Source organism: Cotesia glomerata, unplaced genomic scaffold (assembly GCF_020080835.1).
Source record: "Cotesia glomerata isolate CgM1 unplaced genomic scaffold, MPM_Cglom_v2.3 scaffold_30, whole genome shotgun sequence".
In the NCBI taxonomy this organism is placed as follows: domain Eukaryota; kingdom Metazoa; phylum Arthropoda; class Insecta; order Hymenoptera; family Braconidae; genus Cotesia; species Cotesia glomerata.
The window spans coordinates 21,209-37,594 of record NW_025403551.1 but is presented as its reverse complement, the minus strand read 5'-3'; the positions used below and the strand labels follow the sequence as shown (position 1 = coordinate 37,594).

Sequence of the window (16,386 nt, the reverse complement as noted above, 5' to 3'; positions counted from 1 at the left end):
AATTATATAAAGGATTTAATAAATAAGGGAATTATTTAAATGGATAAAAAAAAAAATTATTTTAAAAATTTTATTGTAGAAATACAAAAAAATTTTATTCAGATAAATCAATTAAATGTTTTTAATCAATAACAAGATCATTTATCATTTCTGTCAGAGGAACAATCGAGTCGACTTCTTGACCGTCTGGAATAACTTTGCTCGTATCTCTGTAAATATTGACATTTTGACGGGTATCAGGATTTTCTTCCAATTCTTCCAAAAATTCATTGTAATCCCTGTTAAAAAAAAATTTTATTCAGTATTTAGTTAATTTTCAAAGATTGCAAATTAATTTATCAAAAAAATACTAACTCATCATCAGTTTCCATGCCACCTTCAGCCAAATGTTTCAATTTCCAAATTCTAGCACGTCGTCTTGCTAGTTTGTCGTGTCCGTAGTATTTCTTGACAAGAATTACGTCAGGAATATCATTTGGGGATAATTTTTCAAAATTGTTGTCATTTATATTACTGTCGGAAATAGCGTAACTATAAAAAAAAAAATTAATTAATTAGTTAGACTATTTAAAATGATACAAAGGCTATTTTTAATTATTGGAATTAAATATTTTGCTTACCCTAATACAGAATCACCTTCCTTCAAAACGTGACCCAAATGAGTACGTGAATAAATATAATTTTCAGTGAGACCAAGCTCCGAAGCTCTTACCAACTCTACTTCTGCAATAAGATGCTGAAAGTAAAAAAAATAAATATTATTAATGAGTTCTAAAAGAGTTGATTTATTATCTTGTGTAATAAATTTATTTACCCTGTTGGAAATTGCACCTTGTCCCGGGAATACTTTTAGTTCTGAAGGTTTCAGTGGCTCAATACGCATAACTATGTACTCAGTCAACTGTTTTGGATTACAAATGCTGTTAAAACTGTCTCTCCAATATACCGTTGCGCTGACTTCAGCAACTTTAAGTGAAGAATTAATTAGAATATAAATTATAATATCTTAACAATATAATTAAAATATTTACTTTGGCCAGATGATACATCAATAAGATGTATGGTGTTTGAAGTTTTATACACTAGAGCTATAGGAGCAATACCAGCTAAGTGATGTGTAAGTTTTCTCGAGAGACATACAACACTGTCTTTCGAAATTGGCACAATTTCAACACTGAAAAATGAATTAATTGATTAGTATAATTTTTACAATGTATTAATTACTAAAAATTAATATTTCAGTACCTGAATGTAAATTTGTAATTGTAAATATTACTGTGAATATCATGCGATAGTAATTTTTTTGAATGTTGATAACGACAAGGTAAAACTGATAGCAAAAAATCAACCAGTTTTCTCGCAGCACTTTCGTTTGCGTAATAAAAATCAATTCCCTCTGAAATTAAATCAAAAAAATATTACAACACTGAATGATAAATATTTAAAGTTAATTTCAATTAAAAACATACCGTGAATTGGTTTAATTCCTAGAGTTTGTTCATGAGCTTTGTGCTTCAATATCAATTGCTCCAAATAATAAAATGTTTTTTTATTAATTGCCTTTTGTCTCACTTGTACCTAATGGACAAATTAAATTAAATAATTTTTAAGCAATAAATAAATAAATAAATAAATAATTATGATAATAATAACTTACAGAAGCACGCCAGAAATCTTGAGCTTCAGCGCGATGACATTGATCACACATTTGATGATTAATAATAAATTCAACAACAAAAATTTGCTGAAGAACAGTTCCTCCGTGAACTTCTGCATGAACTGTCAATTTCACCCGAACACGCTTGGAATGTGGTTCTGTCCAGACAAAACCAGCATCTATTAGTTTCACTCTATTAAGACCTTTCAATTTTTTTAGACATAATTCCAGCAATTCTCGGGATTCCAGAGTAGCACGGACCCATTCATTGGGCGGCTGAAGATATCTATAATTTTATTAATTTAAATTAAAACTCATTAATTAAATATAAAAAAATAATCACTAAGAATTAATCATTACCTTTCACATCCCCGACAAAAATACAGTGTCGCTTGTCTGGGAATTCCTTCAGTAATGTCAACTTCTGATCGTAAACATGGAGCACACATGTTTGAAGGGTTCGATTCTATCAAAGTTCCACAACGGCAACATAATCTGTCAAATAAAAAAAGTTTAATTAAAATTTAATTATCCATACCAATTAATTATTTTACAATAATAATAACAATGATTACATTTTAGTCGCTGTTCCTTGGTGCTCCTCTATGTTTGTTATATACTCCATTGTGTTTTGATCTAATTGTTACTTTTTTTATCAAAATAATTGATAGCACAATTTTAACAAAATTAAATAACTCAACGTGATAACATGTGGTTATAAAACCATGCGTTTTTATAATTATTTTAGATCAACCTAAAACTCTAAAACTTACAAGTCAGAAGAAAGTTTTTCATTAAAAAAAAAAAAAAATATTTAATGGAAATGGGACTTACTAATTTAAGCGCCATCTTTCGAACACTTTTTAAAAAATATTTTAGTTCATTGGAGCGCTGTCAGACAATTATATACTTAAGGCGGGTTATACAAATATTTAATACAGAAGTCAGCTGACAGCTGTTAATTTTTTTAATTGTCATAACAAATCAATTAAAATAAAAAAAATAAGGATTATTAAGATGAATAAAATTTTATTAACATATCAATAGTTGGATCAAATTTTAAAGAAATCAAACATGTAAATATATATATATATTGTAAACAGATATTCAAAAACTAAATAATTTAGACTATCTTCCCCTTAAAATTAACAAATCTTATATAATTTTAAATATAATAATATCACATGGTTATAATAGTATTAAATTATTAAAATAAATGAGTATTTTTTTTAAGGCAAGTGAATTTAGAGAGCAGCCGGTCCAGTTCGAACTGGTGAAGACGGAGCACCGTGAACTTCCAGATCGAAGTCAGCCATCGTAAAAGAGTCTCTCATAACGCGGTTCCATCGATCTGTACTTTCGTAAGTATAAGCTCGTCTTCGAATAACTTCGGGTTCGTCTACAGCAAAAGATCGGGAACAAGCTCGTTGTGCTTCATGTTGAATTATTATTTCATTTGTTACGTATGCTTCTCGACGAATTTTATCTGCCAGTTTGGGACTTATGTCTGGGATGCACCAGCGTACAAAAATCATAACAAGTGCAACGGCGTTCTATAATTATTATTATTAAATAAATTAATAAATAAAAAATTAATTAAAACTGTATAAAATATTACCTCAAATGCAACTACAAATGCTAGTCTTGCAGCAAGAATGTGCCAGTATGTATTTGTCAAGTCGTATTTATTCGGAGAAGTTGGTGGTTCGCGAAAATCTGGATATCGGCATATTTCAATATTTTCTTGATATGTATTAATCAGTGGTCTGTGTTCTTCCAAAAAATCTGAAGTATTAAATTTTGATAGAGAGTACTCGAGAAAACCATCAAGAGAACGATTATCGGAGATTGACAATTGGTACACTAATTTAGGGATAAAATTCGATGTAAATGCTATAATAAAAGCCTGAAAAATATTAAATTTTATTGATATAAAAATATAAAATTTAATAAATTATTTGAGAAATATTATACATACGTTTGTGATGACCGAAAGCTTCGAAATTGAATCTAAAATTCTAAACCAAATTCCAATATCTCTAACTCGTTGTCCTACAGGCCTCCTGTACATGGTTAACAATTTCTTCGCATCTAATCTCATTTCAAAAATATTATTTATCAATGCAAAAAACGGAGCGAGAGGAAATGCTGCTACAAATATTGTTATAAACCCGTATTGTAGAACTAAAAGAAAGTCAATTTTTGAGTAGTTAAAATAAAAAATAATTAATTTAATAAACTTACCCATTTCTAGATATTCAGGGAATAAACTTCTGGGTCCCCATTCAACAAGTTTGAAATCTTTGAGCCACGGCCACTGTTTTCTCACGATAAATTTCTCCTTTTGTTTAATATGATTACCAGCTTTGATCTGAACTTTCCAAGTATTCATCCATTTATAGTACAACGGAAATAACATCTCCAATAGCGAATTCATGAACTGCTTACCGATCATAATAATACTTAATTGAATACAAAGTTCAGTTAAACAACCTCCAGGCCCACATTCTTCTTGCCGGTATCGGAAGAACCTTTTATAAGTGCGTGGATGTCCCACAAATTTACCTTTAAAAAATGCGATGTAAAATATCGAAGCGTAGTAATTAACAAACTGCAGTAGATAAATTTTAAGCGTTAAACTGTCATCGAACTCCGTTTGCGTGCGAAGAAGTTCTAACTCTGTGAGATACTCAGCGAGCCAAACGTAGATCCAGTTGAATAAAAAAATGCAGCATAAATTCAGACAGGCTGCAGTAGCGGTGGTGAATAATATAGCATTACTTGTGATGGATGATTGTCCGTAAAAACTTAAGGTTGTTAATACGGACATCCGATATAAAATTACACCAATAACTGCGGCCATAGCTACTGCAATCAAGAGTAAAATTACAGAAAAGCTCAAAATCGTCGCCGGCAGCCTCATACTCCAAAAAGGAACTTTCGGCTCCGCAGTATGTGTGATAGAATTGATTGATTTTTTTTTAATATGTGCCAGCTTGGCTAGATATTGAGGTCTAGGGTGTTCTTCTTGAGCATCCAAGCCGGTTAAATCCCACCGGTGAGTTATTTCTGCAGAGTACTTTTTCCATAACTCGAGAAACAATGTCGCCCATAAGGACATAAAAATAGCAAAAAATACAGTTGAAGGATTATCAAATAGATATGTTAGTCTTCCATGAAGACAGGTTTCTCTCAGATCCCAGTAACCGCAGATCTTGTCACACAGAGGACACATGTAAATTGATTTATTACCGTTACAAATATCCTCGCTGGTCTCATTAGTGCTGAGAGTCAGACATCCGTAAATAAAACAAATTAGTCCTATTATACTTGCTGGTACCAGCATGTGCGTGTAAAAACCGAGCCAGGCAAAGTATAGACCTATTTTCACTCCAAAATATTCCTTTATGTAGTCGAGCGGCTGATAGTGAAAGCATTTCCTCATACTCGCCCAGTGGGTGTACAATAAATACCTCATAGAGTCTGGTGTGTGTAAATTACCCTGAAAAAAAAAATTAGGAAAACGGTTGACCCTGAAGGCCATCCCTGCAACTTCCCGCTACTTTCGTAATGAGGCGCTCAACATTGCACCTATTACGTTTTTGAGCTCAAAGAGCTCAAAAATATAATTTTCGTTTAGTTTTGAGCTCTCCGTGCTCAAAAGTCTGATAGAAGTTTAATAAAACACTATTTTTTGAATTTTCAAACCGCAATAACTTTTAAATGAATGAACCGATTTTCACGCGGATAACTCACGAACGAATCAACCGATTTTGACCAGATTGGTGGCGACCGACGTGGTTTTTTTTATGTTAAGAGCTGATTAGTTTTTGGAATTGATCGGTTGAGCCGTTTAAAAGTTATTAAAAAAAAACCACATTTGGAAAAATTTTTTTTCACAGTTTTATTAAGATTTATCAAAATCTATCGGTCCAAATCGGTTCAACTTGTATTTAAAATCTAAGTTTAGTCGAACCCTTTCGAATGGCACCAACCACGATCAAATCGGTCAAGCCGTTCAAAAGTTATGAGAGGTTTACACACACACACACACACACACACACACACACACACACACACACACACACACACACACACACACACACACACACACACACAACATCGCGGGAATAGTCAGGGAAGCTTCCTAGGACCTCAAAACGTCGAGATCTGATGAAAACTCGATTTTCGAAAAACGGGATAAAAACAATAACTTCCCGATTTTTGAAAATTTTAAATTTTCTCAGCGGGAAGTTAAAAAATGAAACTGTTACAATTTATTTTATTTCTCCTATATTAAGGCCCGAAAACTCGTAAATTAAACAATAAATTATAAATTTTCTTTTTATAGACTTTCACAATGATTGATGACTGGCGTGTACCGTAAAGTTAACGACCAGGTAAATAGTTAAGGATATTTTAGAAGTAATAATACAGACAGAGGACCAACTATAGTTAGAAGCACCATTGCGGGCCTCTAGCTTGTACTTAATACCCACACAATAGATTTATGTTTGAAGAAATGAGTAATATCCTTTAGGAGAGATTTATAATCATATTGTGTATGCAAATTTTGCTTGCAGTACCCATTAAGTTGATGGTTAACTTTATGGTATGTAGGATAACGATTTGTCAACATACTACACAAAGGATAATTGTTACCAAGCAATTTACGACGGTCAACATTTAAATTTAGTCTTTTTGGGAGATTTTATTTAACAAGAAATCAGAAATTTATAATTGTCAACTTAAATTTAACAAACTATTAACAAAAAAGAATTTGTGCAGCTTAGGTTTTTAAATTTTCATACTATTTTTAAGGACATTTAAAATTTTTATAGCATTCGACAGGCTGAGAACATTAAATGTATACAGTTATACTCAGCAGACGGAGGAAAAAGTCTCGAAAAGAACAGCTGTTCGTCAACACTTGTATAGAATGTTGTCAAGATCTACAGATCAACCATTGGAGGAAAATATGATACAATAAAACTTACATCGTGAAGAGGGTACGCCGCTACGTAGGCATGCTCAGAAATCAGTCTGTCGACCCCAAATGCAAAATCATCTGCTTTGTTCCTAGTGAACTTGGTACGGTCTAGAATAAATTGTACGATTCTCGAGTGGGTGGCTGGTGAAAAAAAATTAGGAGCGTCATAGTCAAAGAGATATTCTTTGTCACGGCTGAAGACCGCGGTGAAGCGATGCTTTATCTTAGGAAAAATCCTCCTGTCTACGTAGTAATGTTTCATGAAATTATTTATCCAGCCATTGACTTCACGGATTATCGTGTTGCTCGGTCTAGTTGACAGCAAGGGTCCAGTCATTACTTCTTTCATTGGCAGTCTCAGTTTTAGAATTTCTGCATAGCGTCTCAGGACTTCCAAGGGTGCATGGATCTTAATAAATCTTAAGCCACTGAGCTCTGGTGATTCATACTCCAGCTGCAGGCCCTCCAACTCCAGGTTTTCTTCAAATGTCTTTAAGTACAATGATATTAAATTTAGATAACGGTAAATATTTTTGGGCATTTAAATTTTAAAAGTGAATTGTGTTCTTTGTTCACTTTATTACCTTTCGAAACTCCGTACACCGCGCTGTCAAGGCCTCCTCGTCATGCTCGTCCCAAACAATGACAAAGTCAATAGATCGAATTCCGTCTCTGAAGTACAAATTTGACGTTTCTTCATGTTCAAGCTGAAAAATTAAATTTGCCCTTTATCACTGCGATTATATAAAAATTAAGTAGCATATATTTTATGATTTTTAAAATTTTATAAAAAATAAATTATGGCAAAAAAAATTTAGAAAAAAAAAATTTTACATCTAGAAATTTAAAAAAATTAAAAAATGCAATTTTTTGAAAAAAAATTTTTTAGAACAAATCTTTTTGTTAAATAAAATTAAAAAATTGTCAAGTGACTGCTAACTTTAATGTCATTAATTTCATTAAATGAAAATTAATTTAGCATATATTTAATAATTTTAAAAATTTTATAACAAATAAATTATGGCAAAAAAAAAATTGACATCTAGAAATTAAAAAAAATAAATAAAAAATGCAATTTTTTAAAAATAATTTTTTGCAGCAAATCTTTTTGTTAAACAAAATTGAAAAATTGTCAAGTGACTGATAATTTTAACGTCATTGCGGCTATATTTATGATATAGATACAATAAAATTTTTCTGTCCTTACGTCTTGACAGCTTCCATCAATTACTGTTTCTTCAGTACCTCTCGCTGTGCAGGAGTCATCGTCCGTAGTCATGCGATTTGAATTTTCGTTTTCATTTTGATTATTTTCGCCCTCATTCAAGGCATCTTCATACATAGTATTTCTTACGCTATAATAAACAGTGTGCTGCGATCCTTTATTGAGATTACTCTGAGTGGATCGATATATGCTGGGCGAGGTACTTTGACTTGCTCTATTATTTACAACCTCCGTATTGTCAGTTTCTTCTTCCATTTATTAATATTGTATTAAACTGCAATATAAATTGATTTGTTTTTAAATAAACTCAAGAGTTTACGTAAATTCTGATAATAAACACCAAGGACATATTAATTTAGAAAATTTTAAATTACACTATTAAATTTATTAAAGCACAATAAACTTTTTTACGTGTAGTAAAGGAAGCTCTACTCGTAGAATTATTTATTATAAAAATAAATCTATCTGACCCGGACATGGATAACGGCATTACAACCAACAAACTTGATAATAATTATATGTTTCACTGGATAAAAAAATAAATAATCATCTTCGCCTAAAAAAAAATAAAACAAGTTATCAATTGTGACCTTTGAAATATTTAAAATAAAATATAATTTATAATAACAAGTAAAATCAATTTTAATTGTGTTTACTTACTAGTTATATATATTTGCACAACTATCGAACATCTCCGCGTGTTACCTACTGACTAATAAGCATGAAAACAGCTGTTTTATTTTTTTCATTGATTTAATTCAAGACATTTTAGCGGCTATATTTAAATTTGTTAAATCTACAGCAAAGTAATGTACTTTTATTATCTATGTATTACTTAAAAATTTTTTTCAATTATAAAAATAAATAAATGTACTTTGCATTTAAAGACGTAACGGACTTGAAGTTTAAATACCAGCGATTTTTCAAAGTATATTATTTGGAGCGTGTAAAAGGAAATAAAAAAATTGAAAGATGTTTTTAAAGGACTTTTAAATGAATCTTAGGTAAGATAGAGGATTTAAGACTTGAAAGGGGCGGTTTGGAAAGCAGGTGCGGTGAATTTAAGATCGGCGTCGAGGTTTTTCAGTGCCTGATCCTCCACCGTTTGACTACAACCCACGTCTGATTGGAGGGACTTTAAATTTATTTTTTTGCGCTCAAGCGAAGGTCAGCAAATTCGTAGTTGTATATAAAATATAATAGCCACCAACACCTGGTCTCCATTGGCGTCACCTGTACCGTTTCGTTTACTAATACTCATCACGACTAGAAGATGAGATTTTTTACCGTCTACTGCAAAAAAACCAGACACATTCTGACGTTTGTAATTATTATTTATTATTGCTTTATTTTACATATTAAATAATATCAAAATTTATATAATATTAATACTAACTATCATTATCAATTGCAAGACATAATAATGGATATGAATTATCAATAAATACTATGCATAATTATATTATTGAAAAAAATTAATTTAAATAAAAATAAATTTAGTCTTTGTAATTGTAAACTGTAATTATAAAGAGATTAGTCGATTTGTTTTGATTAATTGGCAATGCTTACACTTCCTCCATTACCAGAGAGTTCAGTTCGTCTTCTCCGGGGCACAAAACGGAGTCAATGTTGTACAAAGCCGCGTGTAGTGTTATTAAACAGCAAGAAACACCTGTGAGTAAAATTATTTTAGTGTAATTAAGTACTTAAAATTTTTTTTTCTTTTTTTAACAAGCTTAATTTACCGAGAACCCAAAAGAGAATGGCACCAGCTCCAACCAGGTAGAATAGCGGCAATGAGCAAATACCAACTAGCATATAAACTTGAGCTAAAGTTAATTTATGATTTAAAACCATAAGCTCTTGTCTTGCGTGTCTTTGGGATACTTTGTAACAAGTACCCAGGGAAGCTACCACAGCGAGTAATAACAATGGAGACGTAATTCTAGAAAATTAAAGTTATTGATTATTATTATTATTATTATTATTATTGTTAATTAGTAATTATATAAAAAGGTACTAAAATATTTAACTTACAAACAGTATACTACTAGTCCAATGAAGACGAAGAAATAATTACTTTGGAAGTACTCAATATTTTTCATAACTCGCTTGCTAAACCTACTGACACTTGGAGGAGCGCGGAAGTTATTGGTATTCACAAAGAGACTCCACGGCCTGAGAGTTGCTTTTCGATGCTGGATCCATGCCTGAGCCTGAGGATATCCGATTTGATTCAATGGTAATTGTGGGAGCTGCATAAAGTTGAATCTGAAATAAAAAAAAAAATAAATTAATCCTGACGGATAATAGTATGCGCATAATTTAATCCGACTTTGTTTTAATATATCATTGTGAGCATCTTAAATTACTGTAAAAAAAAAAAAAAACAAGAACTTGTTTTTCTTTGGTGGCACCTGCTTGATGGAAAAAAATGACAACTCAAACCCGAGAGTGAGGTTAGGTTGGACGTAAACATATGGTATTTATATAAATACAAAGAAAAAAATAATAATATTTTCAGCAATTTACCCATTTGTAGGAGGTTGCTTTTGACTCAGCATGGAGTCATCATCATCATCATTGATCATTACTCCTATATCTTCTGGGATTTTATTTTCGTTTGTGTACATTTTATTGACGAATAATTTTTACAGCTGATGTGGCATTTACTAACTCACTTTTTCAACTCCTATATATAAACATAAAAATATATATACGTTATTTACTTGTTATTGTGTATACTCGTACTGTTATGAGTGTTATTAAATGAATTCGATTGTTTATACCCATACCAACTCGCTGACTCGGGTACTCTCTGCATTACATAAAGCAGAAAAAGATAAGAGAAGAAGGGGAAGTGTTGTTATATAGCTAGTTTACATTGACTCATAAAAGTCTATTCCTACGCCTACGATATTACGATATAGTTTCAAATTGATATGACGTGAAGAAAGAAGATAAAGCTGGTCAGTGATGAGTCCTCCAAGCATCTTGCCCCTCCTACGCCAAACAAAGACGTGTTTTAAAACGCGTCTACATCATACGTATGTATTACGTTTAAATAATTCCCTTAGCAGCCCCTCTGGCATCCCCCATATAATAAACACAACGCAAAGTAAACCCTCTACTCGATCCGCGTGCAGCCGCTGTTGCTGCCGAAAGCCGAAAATACCCTCACCTCTAGAGCTCTTGTCTCTTGTCCGCGCATGCCACAGGTTGCAGCTGCTCTCAAACCAAACCAAATTTTTTTTTAACATTTTATTGTTACCACTGCTCGTCTATATACTTAATACTTAACAAAACTTAAAACTCATATATCTTATTTCGACGCCATTTATATTTTATGTTGCTAAATTAGTAATTTAATTTTTATTATTTTTGTAATAACAATTTTTTATTTCTTTTAAATTAATAATTCTTTAAAAATTATTTTAAAAAAATCGTTTTTTTTTTTTTTTTTTTTTTTTTTTTTTTATGTCTGGTCTTAATTTAAAAGTCAATACAAAATTATACGCGTTTTAAATTTTTTTATAGAAATGAAGGTCATATTGATTGTTGTAATAAAAAAACTATGAATAAAATGGAATAATAAAAGTGATCTGGATAGATCGAATAGAAAGAAGATTTGATCGAAAAAAGAAAGGAAACCTTGAACAAATATAATAAATCTAGTTTTAACACACATTTTATATCTCCGTAGTACATCAGTAAAATTTTATACCTGTAGAAAATTGTGTAAGTATGTGAAGGTATAAAATACATAAAATACCTACGGACATGCCGGAAAAGGACAGTGAATCAGTGTCACGTCTGTGTAAGTGTGTGTAAATTTTAAAAATAGTGAACTTGAACTACAGAGTAGATTGTAGTTTGCAGATTTTAAATTAAAGTTCCAGGTGGCGCTGGCGAACGAGTGCCATTGTGTCCGGAGGGCCAATAGGAGCGGTGCTCTTACTATATTTAAAGCAGAACGTATATAAACGTATATAAGGAGAAATTCGATTGGTGGATTATGAATTTTATGAATAAGGCTTCGAGGCCTCGTACCACCCGCCATAACGTTCGTAGCGTGCGGTGGCTAATGTTCGGTTTGAATAAACCAATGTGTTAGTTATTTATTTTTGATTTTGGTGAAAAAAAAAAAAAATTTTTTTTAGTGAATTGTGAGTATAAATAATTTTGGATGCTAGTTATTAACTGTTTGATGCTTGATGTTTTATATATGGATTGATAAATGGAGATGGATGTAGCGCAGAAATTAAATTTCGATGCCGACGATTTTGAAGACGAGGAGCTGAATATCAGCTGTCGCACAAATAGTTCCGGATGCGATGTTGAAGATCACCTCGATTCTTCTGCCGAAGAATTTTCTCCGTCTCCACGTCAAAGAAAATTATCATTTGAACATTCCATGGATTGCAGTGACAGTGAAAGCAATGCTACCGATAATATTATCGACTGTAAAACAACCCCGGCCGTAATTGTGACAGGTTAGTCCATCAGTTTAGTGGACGCTATCGACGCATTTGTGTGTGCTCTTCATACTTACACATATGAACGCTCGCTTACACACACTGCGTCATATCATACCATTTCTAAATAATACGCCGACTATTATAAATTTTTTTTTTTTTAAGTCTACTAATCATCTTGAAGATATCAGTTTTCCAGGACCATTTCAACGTGTCGCGTTGCTTTTTTTTATTTTTTATTTATTTATTATATATATATATTTGTTTATACGTTTTTTGTTTCATTTTTGTAATTGTGATTGTTTTTTTTGCCAGTGTTTTTGTCATTTTCTGTTTTTTATTTGGATTCAAAAATAATTTTGAAAAAATAAATTGTGATCTAAAATCAATTAGTATCGGTAATAAATTAATCAGTTAATTTATTGGACAATAAATTATAATGGCCGTTGAAATAAGAAGTAAGTTTTGTGACAATTAGTCTGCTGAAATTTAAAATTGAACAGAATAATGAGCAATTGATTATCCAATTTGGTTTTGCCAATTTGCTCATAATCCCTGTCCATAAATAATGATGTTTGATTTACGAGGGCATGGTTCTAACACAAAAGATTTTTCACTAATACGAAAAAGGGAAAATGTTCGTGTAATACAAATGAATTGTCAGGGCATACAACAAGTGCGACTTAGTGTTTTGAATACAAAGACTTTTGAAGAGTCTATTGAATATTATCCATTATTTACTTATTTTTCTATATAACTACTCTTTTTTCTTCTAATTATCTGTTTAAATCCATCAACCAATTCCGAAAAATTCAGAATAACATTACAATGACCTGGAGTTTCGGAGTTGTTATTTCATCTTAAAGTGTCTATTGTGTTGATATATATTGAAATATTATTTAGTCAATTTTATTTAACACTTTCACTTTAAGTTGAAATAAAAATTAAATAATCCAAAAAAAAAAAAAAAAAAAAAAAAAATCCAAGAGCTTGAGATTTAATCTGAGCGTACGGTTTTAAATTTTTACCATATATATGTAAAATATGCCGGAGCTATGATTCACCACCGATTTTAAGTCGTGTGAACATTCTTTGTGTAGTTTCACCGGAATCTATTTTTAGTTATTCGCCCGTTCGAGAAAAAAAGGGTTTTTTTTCGGTAGATTTACTGCTTTAAAAACTCCGGCTTGTTAAACTTTCTAATCTTTGAGCTGACCATGCCGCTACGCTAAGCCCTTGGATTTCTGCTCTCGAGATACAATAAGGATACGGTTAACACGTTAAGATAGTTAAAAAAAAAAAAACTTGTTGTGAACAGATGAGCTAATCGATGTAATTGTTTTATTTACAGGTCCTATGGGAATTAGGAACCCCTACAAAGAGAGTGTTCCTCAGTCAAGAGCTGTATTGGCATGTAGTCCTCCTTACAAAAGAGTGAGAGCTCTCAGGTTATTTGATTCCCCAGCAACACCAAAAACTTTGGTAGAAAAAAGCACAATGCACACTCCGGTCCCGACAAAGTGTACTAGGCTATTTCCGCCTGATAAACCGAGGTCTATGTCCTCTGGGTTCCTTTTAAAGCCGGATAAGCCTACGGCCAATGTTAATCCATTTACTCCCAATGGCATGTTAATTACCGCTCGGAAACGAAGCCGGTCCAAGCGCAGCCTCATTGGGTTAGTATTTATGTTTATTTATAAACTTAATCTTTTATTTTGTTTTGGTATTTTATTATTCTTTACTAATCTTTATTATTTTTTTTTCTACATTTTAAATACTTTAGATCGCCAGATATGAGGATACCCAAATTCGATCTTACGGATTCCGGAGAGTCAGACCATGAAGGAGAGCACCCGACAAAGCGGCTGGCGCTTCAAGAATCCAACATCCCACGATATCATCAGGAATTCCTTGAAGAAGGACTAATTGGCGCTGGTGAATTCGGGTCAGTGTATAAATGCATAAATAGACTTGACGGCTGTGTGTACGCGATTAAGAAGAGTTTGAAACCGGTGGCTGGTAGTGTTAGTGAGAAGACTGCTCTTAATGAAGTATACGCACATGCTGTGCTCGGTAAACATCAACATGTTGTACGGTACTATTCGGCTTGGGCAGAAAATAATCACATGATTATACAAAATGAATATTGTAATGGGGGTAGTTTGGCTGACGTTATTGTCAGGAATAAAATGGAAGGTAGATCATTTTCAGAGCCTGAGTTGCGTCAGTTACTACTTCATGTTGCCGAGGGCTTACGATACATACACAGCATGCAACTCGTACACATGGACATTAAACCCGGTAATATATTTATTACTAAGGAGAAACCGATGCATTCTGTTAATTACGACTCTGCAGACGATGGTTTCGATGAAGAAGAGACTGTCGAGGAGGAAATAACGTATAAAATTGGTGATTTAGGACATGTTACCTCTATTAATGACCCTCAAGTTGAAGAAGGAGACTGTAGATATTTACCCACGGAAATATTACAAGAAAATTTTTCGCATCTCACCAAAGCTGATATTTTTGCATTAGGTTTAACTGTTTACGAAGCGGGAGGAGGCGGTGAATTACCAAAAAACGGTCCCGTGTGGCATGAAATCAGAAAGGGAAATTTGAAAGAACTACCTCAATACGGCCGAGATTTTAATGATTTATTAAAGGTAAGTTCTTTACTGACTCATTTTTTTTTGCACGCCTCATAGTGCGAAGCGCGTGAGGTTGTGCTTTATACTCGACTCGTCAAGGTCAAGGAATTTTGTGATCTTTAAATGTCTCTATCACAACCATATTACACTTATACAATAATATAAGTAGATGTACACGGAGAAATCATTTAAATCAAACCATCTTTTACTTTCTAAAACCATTTCATGTAGCTATTTTGAAAAAAAAAAAAAAAAAAAACGTTTTGAAAAAAATTTTACGTGGACGTCCGGATGTCACCCCATTTTGGATGTACCAATGATTACTCCCGAACAAATTGATATTTCAAGACCGGACCTTTTTTATTAGTTTACGAATGCGATGAACTGGGTCCGTATTTCATGTCAGTAGCCTAGTTTACGTATTTTTTTTTTTAAATTGAATTTTTATTAAAATTTATTACGATATAACCGTACAAAGACAAACGAATTTTTCTTATTTGTCACGTGAAAACTATGGCGCCACTTGATAAAGCTAGATTTTTTTAGACTGCGTACGCATATAACAAGAAAAAAGGGCGCTGATATTTAAAAAAGTACTCTGTAAGAAATTACTTAATTATAATTTTCTTTTTTTTTATCAGTTACACAATTTATTTTTTCTTAAAAAATGAATGAGCGTTATGAGGCGTGCACTTTTGGATTTTCCAAACTTTTTAATTTTATTGTTAATTTGAGAGTCATGTTTATTGATATTAATTTTTTTTTTTTTTTTTTCAGTCAATGGTTCATCCCAACCCAGAGTCCAGACCATCGGCACTTTCCTTAATCCAGCATAGAGTGTTATGCCCTGTTGGAAACAAAACCAAAGCTCAGCTACGTCGTGAATTGAACGCCGAAAAATTAAAGAATCAAATCTTGACACAACAACTCCAAGAAGCTGCTAAATGTATAAAAAAAATAGCGCCGAACGTCGCAGTCTTTACCAACAACAACAACTTGAATTCCGGTGGCTATCAACTACGACAGACAGCGACAAGAGCGTCAACACGGGCTTTGGGAAAGAAAGTTAATCGTAGCAGTAGTACAACTAATTTTTAAATTTTTATCCCATAAGCTTTATTGTTATTGTGATTAAGTGATAACAGTAATATTTTTGGTTCCTAGAGGTGCCTTTTTGTTGTGATATCTCATTAATTTTAGTTAGCAGGTAAAACGAAGGAAAAATAATTATTCGTAACACGTAAATACTAATGGTAATTTTTAAATGATACGAGTTTTGAGTTTACGCAGAGTAAAATCTCGAAGATTATCAGTTAATCAAATTATAATGTAAATTTTAAGTTTTTTTTCTTTTTTTCTTTTTTTCTTTTTTTTTTTTTTTTTTTTTT

General features: G+C 32.1%; 4 protein-coding genes across 9 annotated transcripts; 1 reads left to right on the top strand and 3 right to left on the bottom strand.

Moving 5' to 3' along the window:
- Nucleotides 1–64: 64 nt before the first annotated feature.
- LOC123274322 (60S ribosomal export protein NMD3) lies at nucleotides 65–2,438 on the bottom strand. The gene is made up of 10 exons (XM_044741911.1): nucleotides 2,233–2,438; nucleotides 2,018–2,152; nucleotides 1,658–1,943; nucleotides 1,470–1,578; nucleotides 1,246–1,396; nucleotides 1,032–1,174; nucleotides 815–966; nucleotides 621–736; nucleotides 355–531; nucleotides 65–278 (listed from the first exon to the last, which is right to left on the bottom strand). Exons 1-10 carry the CDS (start codon nucleotides 2,280–2,282, stop codon nucleotides 122–124), a joined length of 1,476 nt encoding a protein of 491 aa, XP_044597846.1. The 5' UTR covers nucleotides 2,283–2,438; the 3' UTR covers nucleotides 65–121.
- A 333-nt stretch (nucleotides 2,439–2,771) lies between these two features.
- On the bottom strand, nucleotides 2,772–8,617 carry LOC123274319 (anoctamin-1). 4 transcript variants are annotated; one of them, XM_044741907.1, is made up of 9 exons: nucleotides 8,533–8,617; nucleotides 8,284–8,428; nucleotides 7,855–8,146; nucleotides 7,232–7,354; nucleotides 6,655–7,137; nucleotides 3,902–5,159; nucleotides 3,636–3,841; nucleotides 3,276–3,563; nucleotides 2,796–3,210 (listed from the first exon to the last, which is right to left on the bottom strand). In XM_044741907.1, the coding sequence occupies exons 3-9, from the start codon at nucleotides 8,125–8,127 to the stop codon at nucleotides 2,902–2,904; spliced, it is 2,940 nt and encodes a 979-aa protein (XP_044597842.1). In that variant the 5' UTR covers nucleotides 8,128–8,146; nucleotides 8,284–8,428; nucleotides 8,533–8,617; the 3' UTR covers nucleotides 2,796–2,901. The 4 variants fall into 4 exon arrangements, with proteins under 4 accessions (XP_044597839.1, XP_044597840.1, XP_044597841.1 ...); XM_044741904.1 differs by having other exon boundaries at nucleotides 2,772–3,210; nucleotides 3,636–5,159; XM_044741905.1 differs by having other exon boundaries at nucleotides 2,795–3,210; nucleotides 3,636–5,159; nucleotides 8,247–8,428; nucleotides 8,533–8,612.
- A 417-nt stretch (nucleotides 8,618–9,034) lies between these two features.
- Nucleotides 9,035–10,757, bottom strand: LOC123274326 (prenylated Rab acceptor protein 1). Of its 2 annotated transcripts, none has more exons than XM_044741914.1 (5): nucleotides 10,668–10,757; nucleotides 10,405–10,564; nucleotides 9,910–10,143; nucleotides 9,618–9,817; nucleotides 9,035–9,544 (listed from the first exon to the last, which is right to left on the bottom strand). In XM_044741914.1, the coding sequence occupies exons 2-5, from the start codon at nucleotides 10,503–10,505 to the stop codon at nucleotides 9,438–9,440; spliced, it is 642 nt and encodes a 213-aa protein (XP_044597849.1). In that variant the 5' UTR covers nucleotides 10,506–10,564; nucleotides 10,668–10,757; the 3' UTR covers nucleotides 9,035–9,437. The 2 variants fall into 2 exon arrangements, with proteins under 2 accessions (XP_044597849.1, XP_044597851.1); XM_044741916.1 differs by having other exon boundaries at nucleotides 10,662–10,679.
- Nucleotides 10,758–11,903: 1,146 nt separating this feature from the next.
- Nucleotides 11,904–16,349, top strand: LOC123274321 (wee1-like protein kinase). 2 transcript variants are annotated; one of them, XM_044741909.1, is made up of 4 exons: nucleotides 11,904–12,365; nucleotides 13,699–14,023; nucleotides 14,131–15,013; nucleotides 15,776–16,349. In XM_044741909.1, the coding sequence occupies exons 1-4, from the start codon at nucleotides 12,110–12,112 to the stop codon at nucleotides 16,094–16,096; spliced, it is 1,785 nt and encodes a 594-aa protein (XP_044597844.1). In that variant the 5' UTR covers nucleotides 11,904–12,109; the 3' UTR covers nucleotides 16,097–16,349. The 2 variants fall into 2 exon arrangements, with proteins under 2 accessions (XP_044597844.1, XP_044597845.1); XM_044741910.1 differs by lacking the exon at nucleotides 11,904–12,365 and adding an exon at nucleotides 12,699–12,805.
- Nucleotides 16,350–16,386: the final 37 nt, after the last annotated feature.

Bases quoted from the DNA above. Each gene is read 5' to 3' on its own strand.
- LOC123274319 (XM_044741904.1), bottom strand. From the start codon at position 8,127: ATGGAAGAAGAAACTGACAATACGGAGGTTGTAAATAATAGAGCAAGT. The intron at 5,160-6,654 runs GTAAGTTTTATT...TTTTTTTTTCAG, and splicing joins CGGCGTACCCTCTTCACGAT to GGTAATTTACACACACCAGA. The intron at 3,564-3,635 runs GTATGTATAATA...AATATTTTTCAG, and splicing joins AGCTTTCGGTCATCACAAAC to GCTTTTATTATAGCATTTAC.
- LOC123274322 (XM_044741911.1), bottom strand. From the start codon at position 2,282: ATGGAGTATATAACAAACATAGAGGAGCACCAAGGAACAGCGACTAAA. The intron at 1,397-1,469 runs GTATGTTTTTAA...ATTTAATTTCAG, and splicing joins AGGAATTAAACCAATTCACG to AGGGAATTGATTTTTATTAC. The intron at 1,175-1,245 runs GTACTGAAATAT...TTCATTTTTCAG, and splicing joins AATTACAAATTTACATTCAG to TGTTGAAATTGTGCCAATTT.
- LOC123274326 (XM_044741914.1), bottom strand. From the start codon at position 10,505: ATGTACACAAACGAAAATAAAATCCCAGAAGATATAGGAGTAATGATC. The intron at 10,144-10,404 runs GTAAATTGCTGA...TTTTTATTTCAG, and splicing joins AAGCAACCTCCTACAAATGG to ATTCAACTTTATGCAGCTCC. The intron at 9,818-9,909 runs GTAAGTTAAATA...TTAATTTTCTAG, and splicing joins GGACTAGTAGTATACTGTTT to AATTACGTCTCCATTGTTAT.
- LOC123274321 (XM_044741909.1), top strand. From the start codon at position 12,110: ATGGAGATGGATGTAGCGCAGAAATTAAATTTCGATGCCGACGATTTT. The intron at 12,366-13,698 runs GTTAGTCCATCA...TTTTATTTACAG, and splicing joins CCCGGCCGTAATTGTGACAG to GTCCTATGGGAATTAGGAAC. The intron at 15,014-15,775 runs GTAAGTTCTTTA...TTTTTTTTTCAG, and splicing joins ATTTTAATGATTTATTAAAG to TCAATGGTTCATCCCAACCC.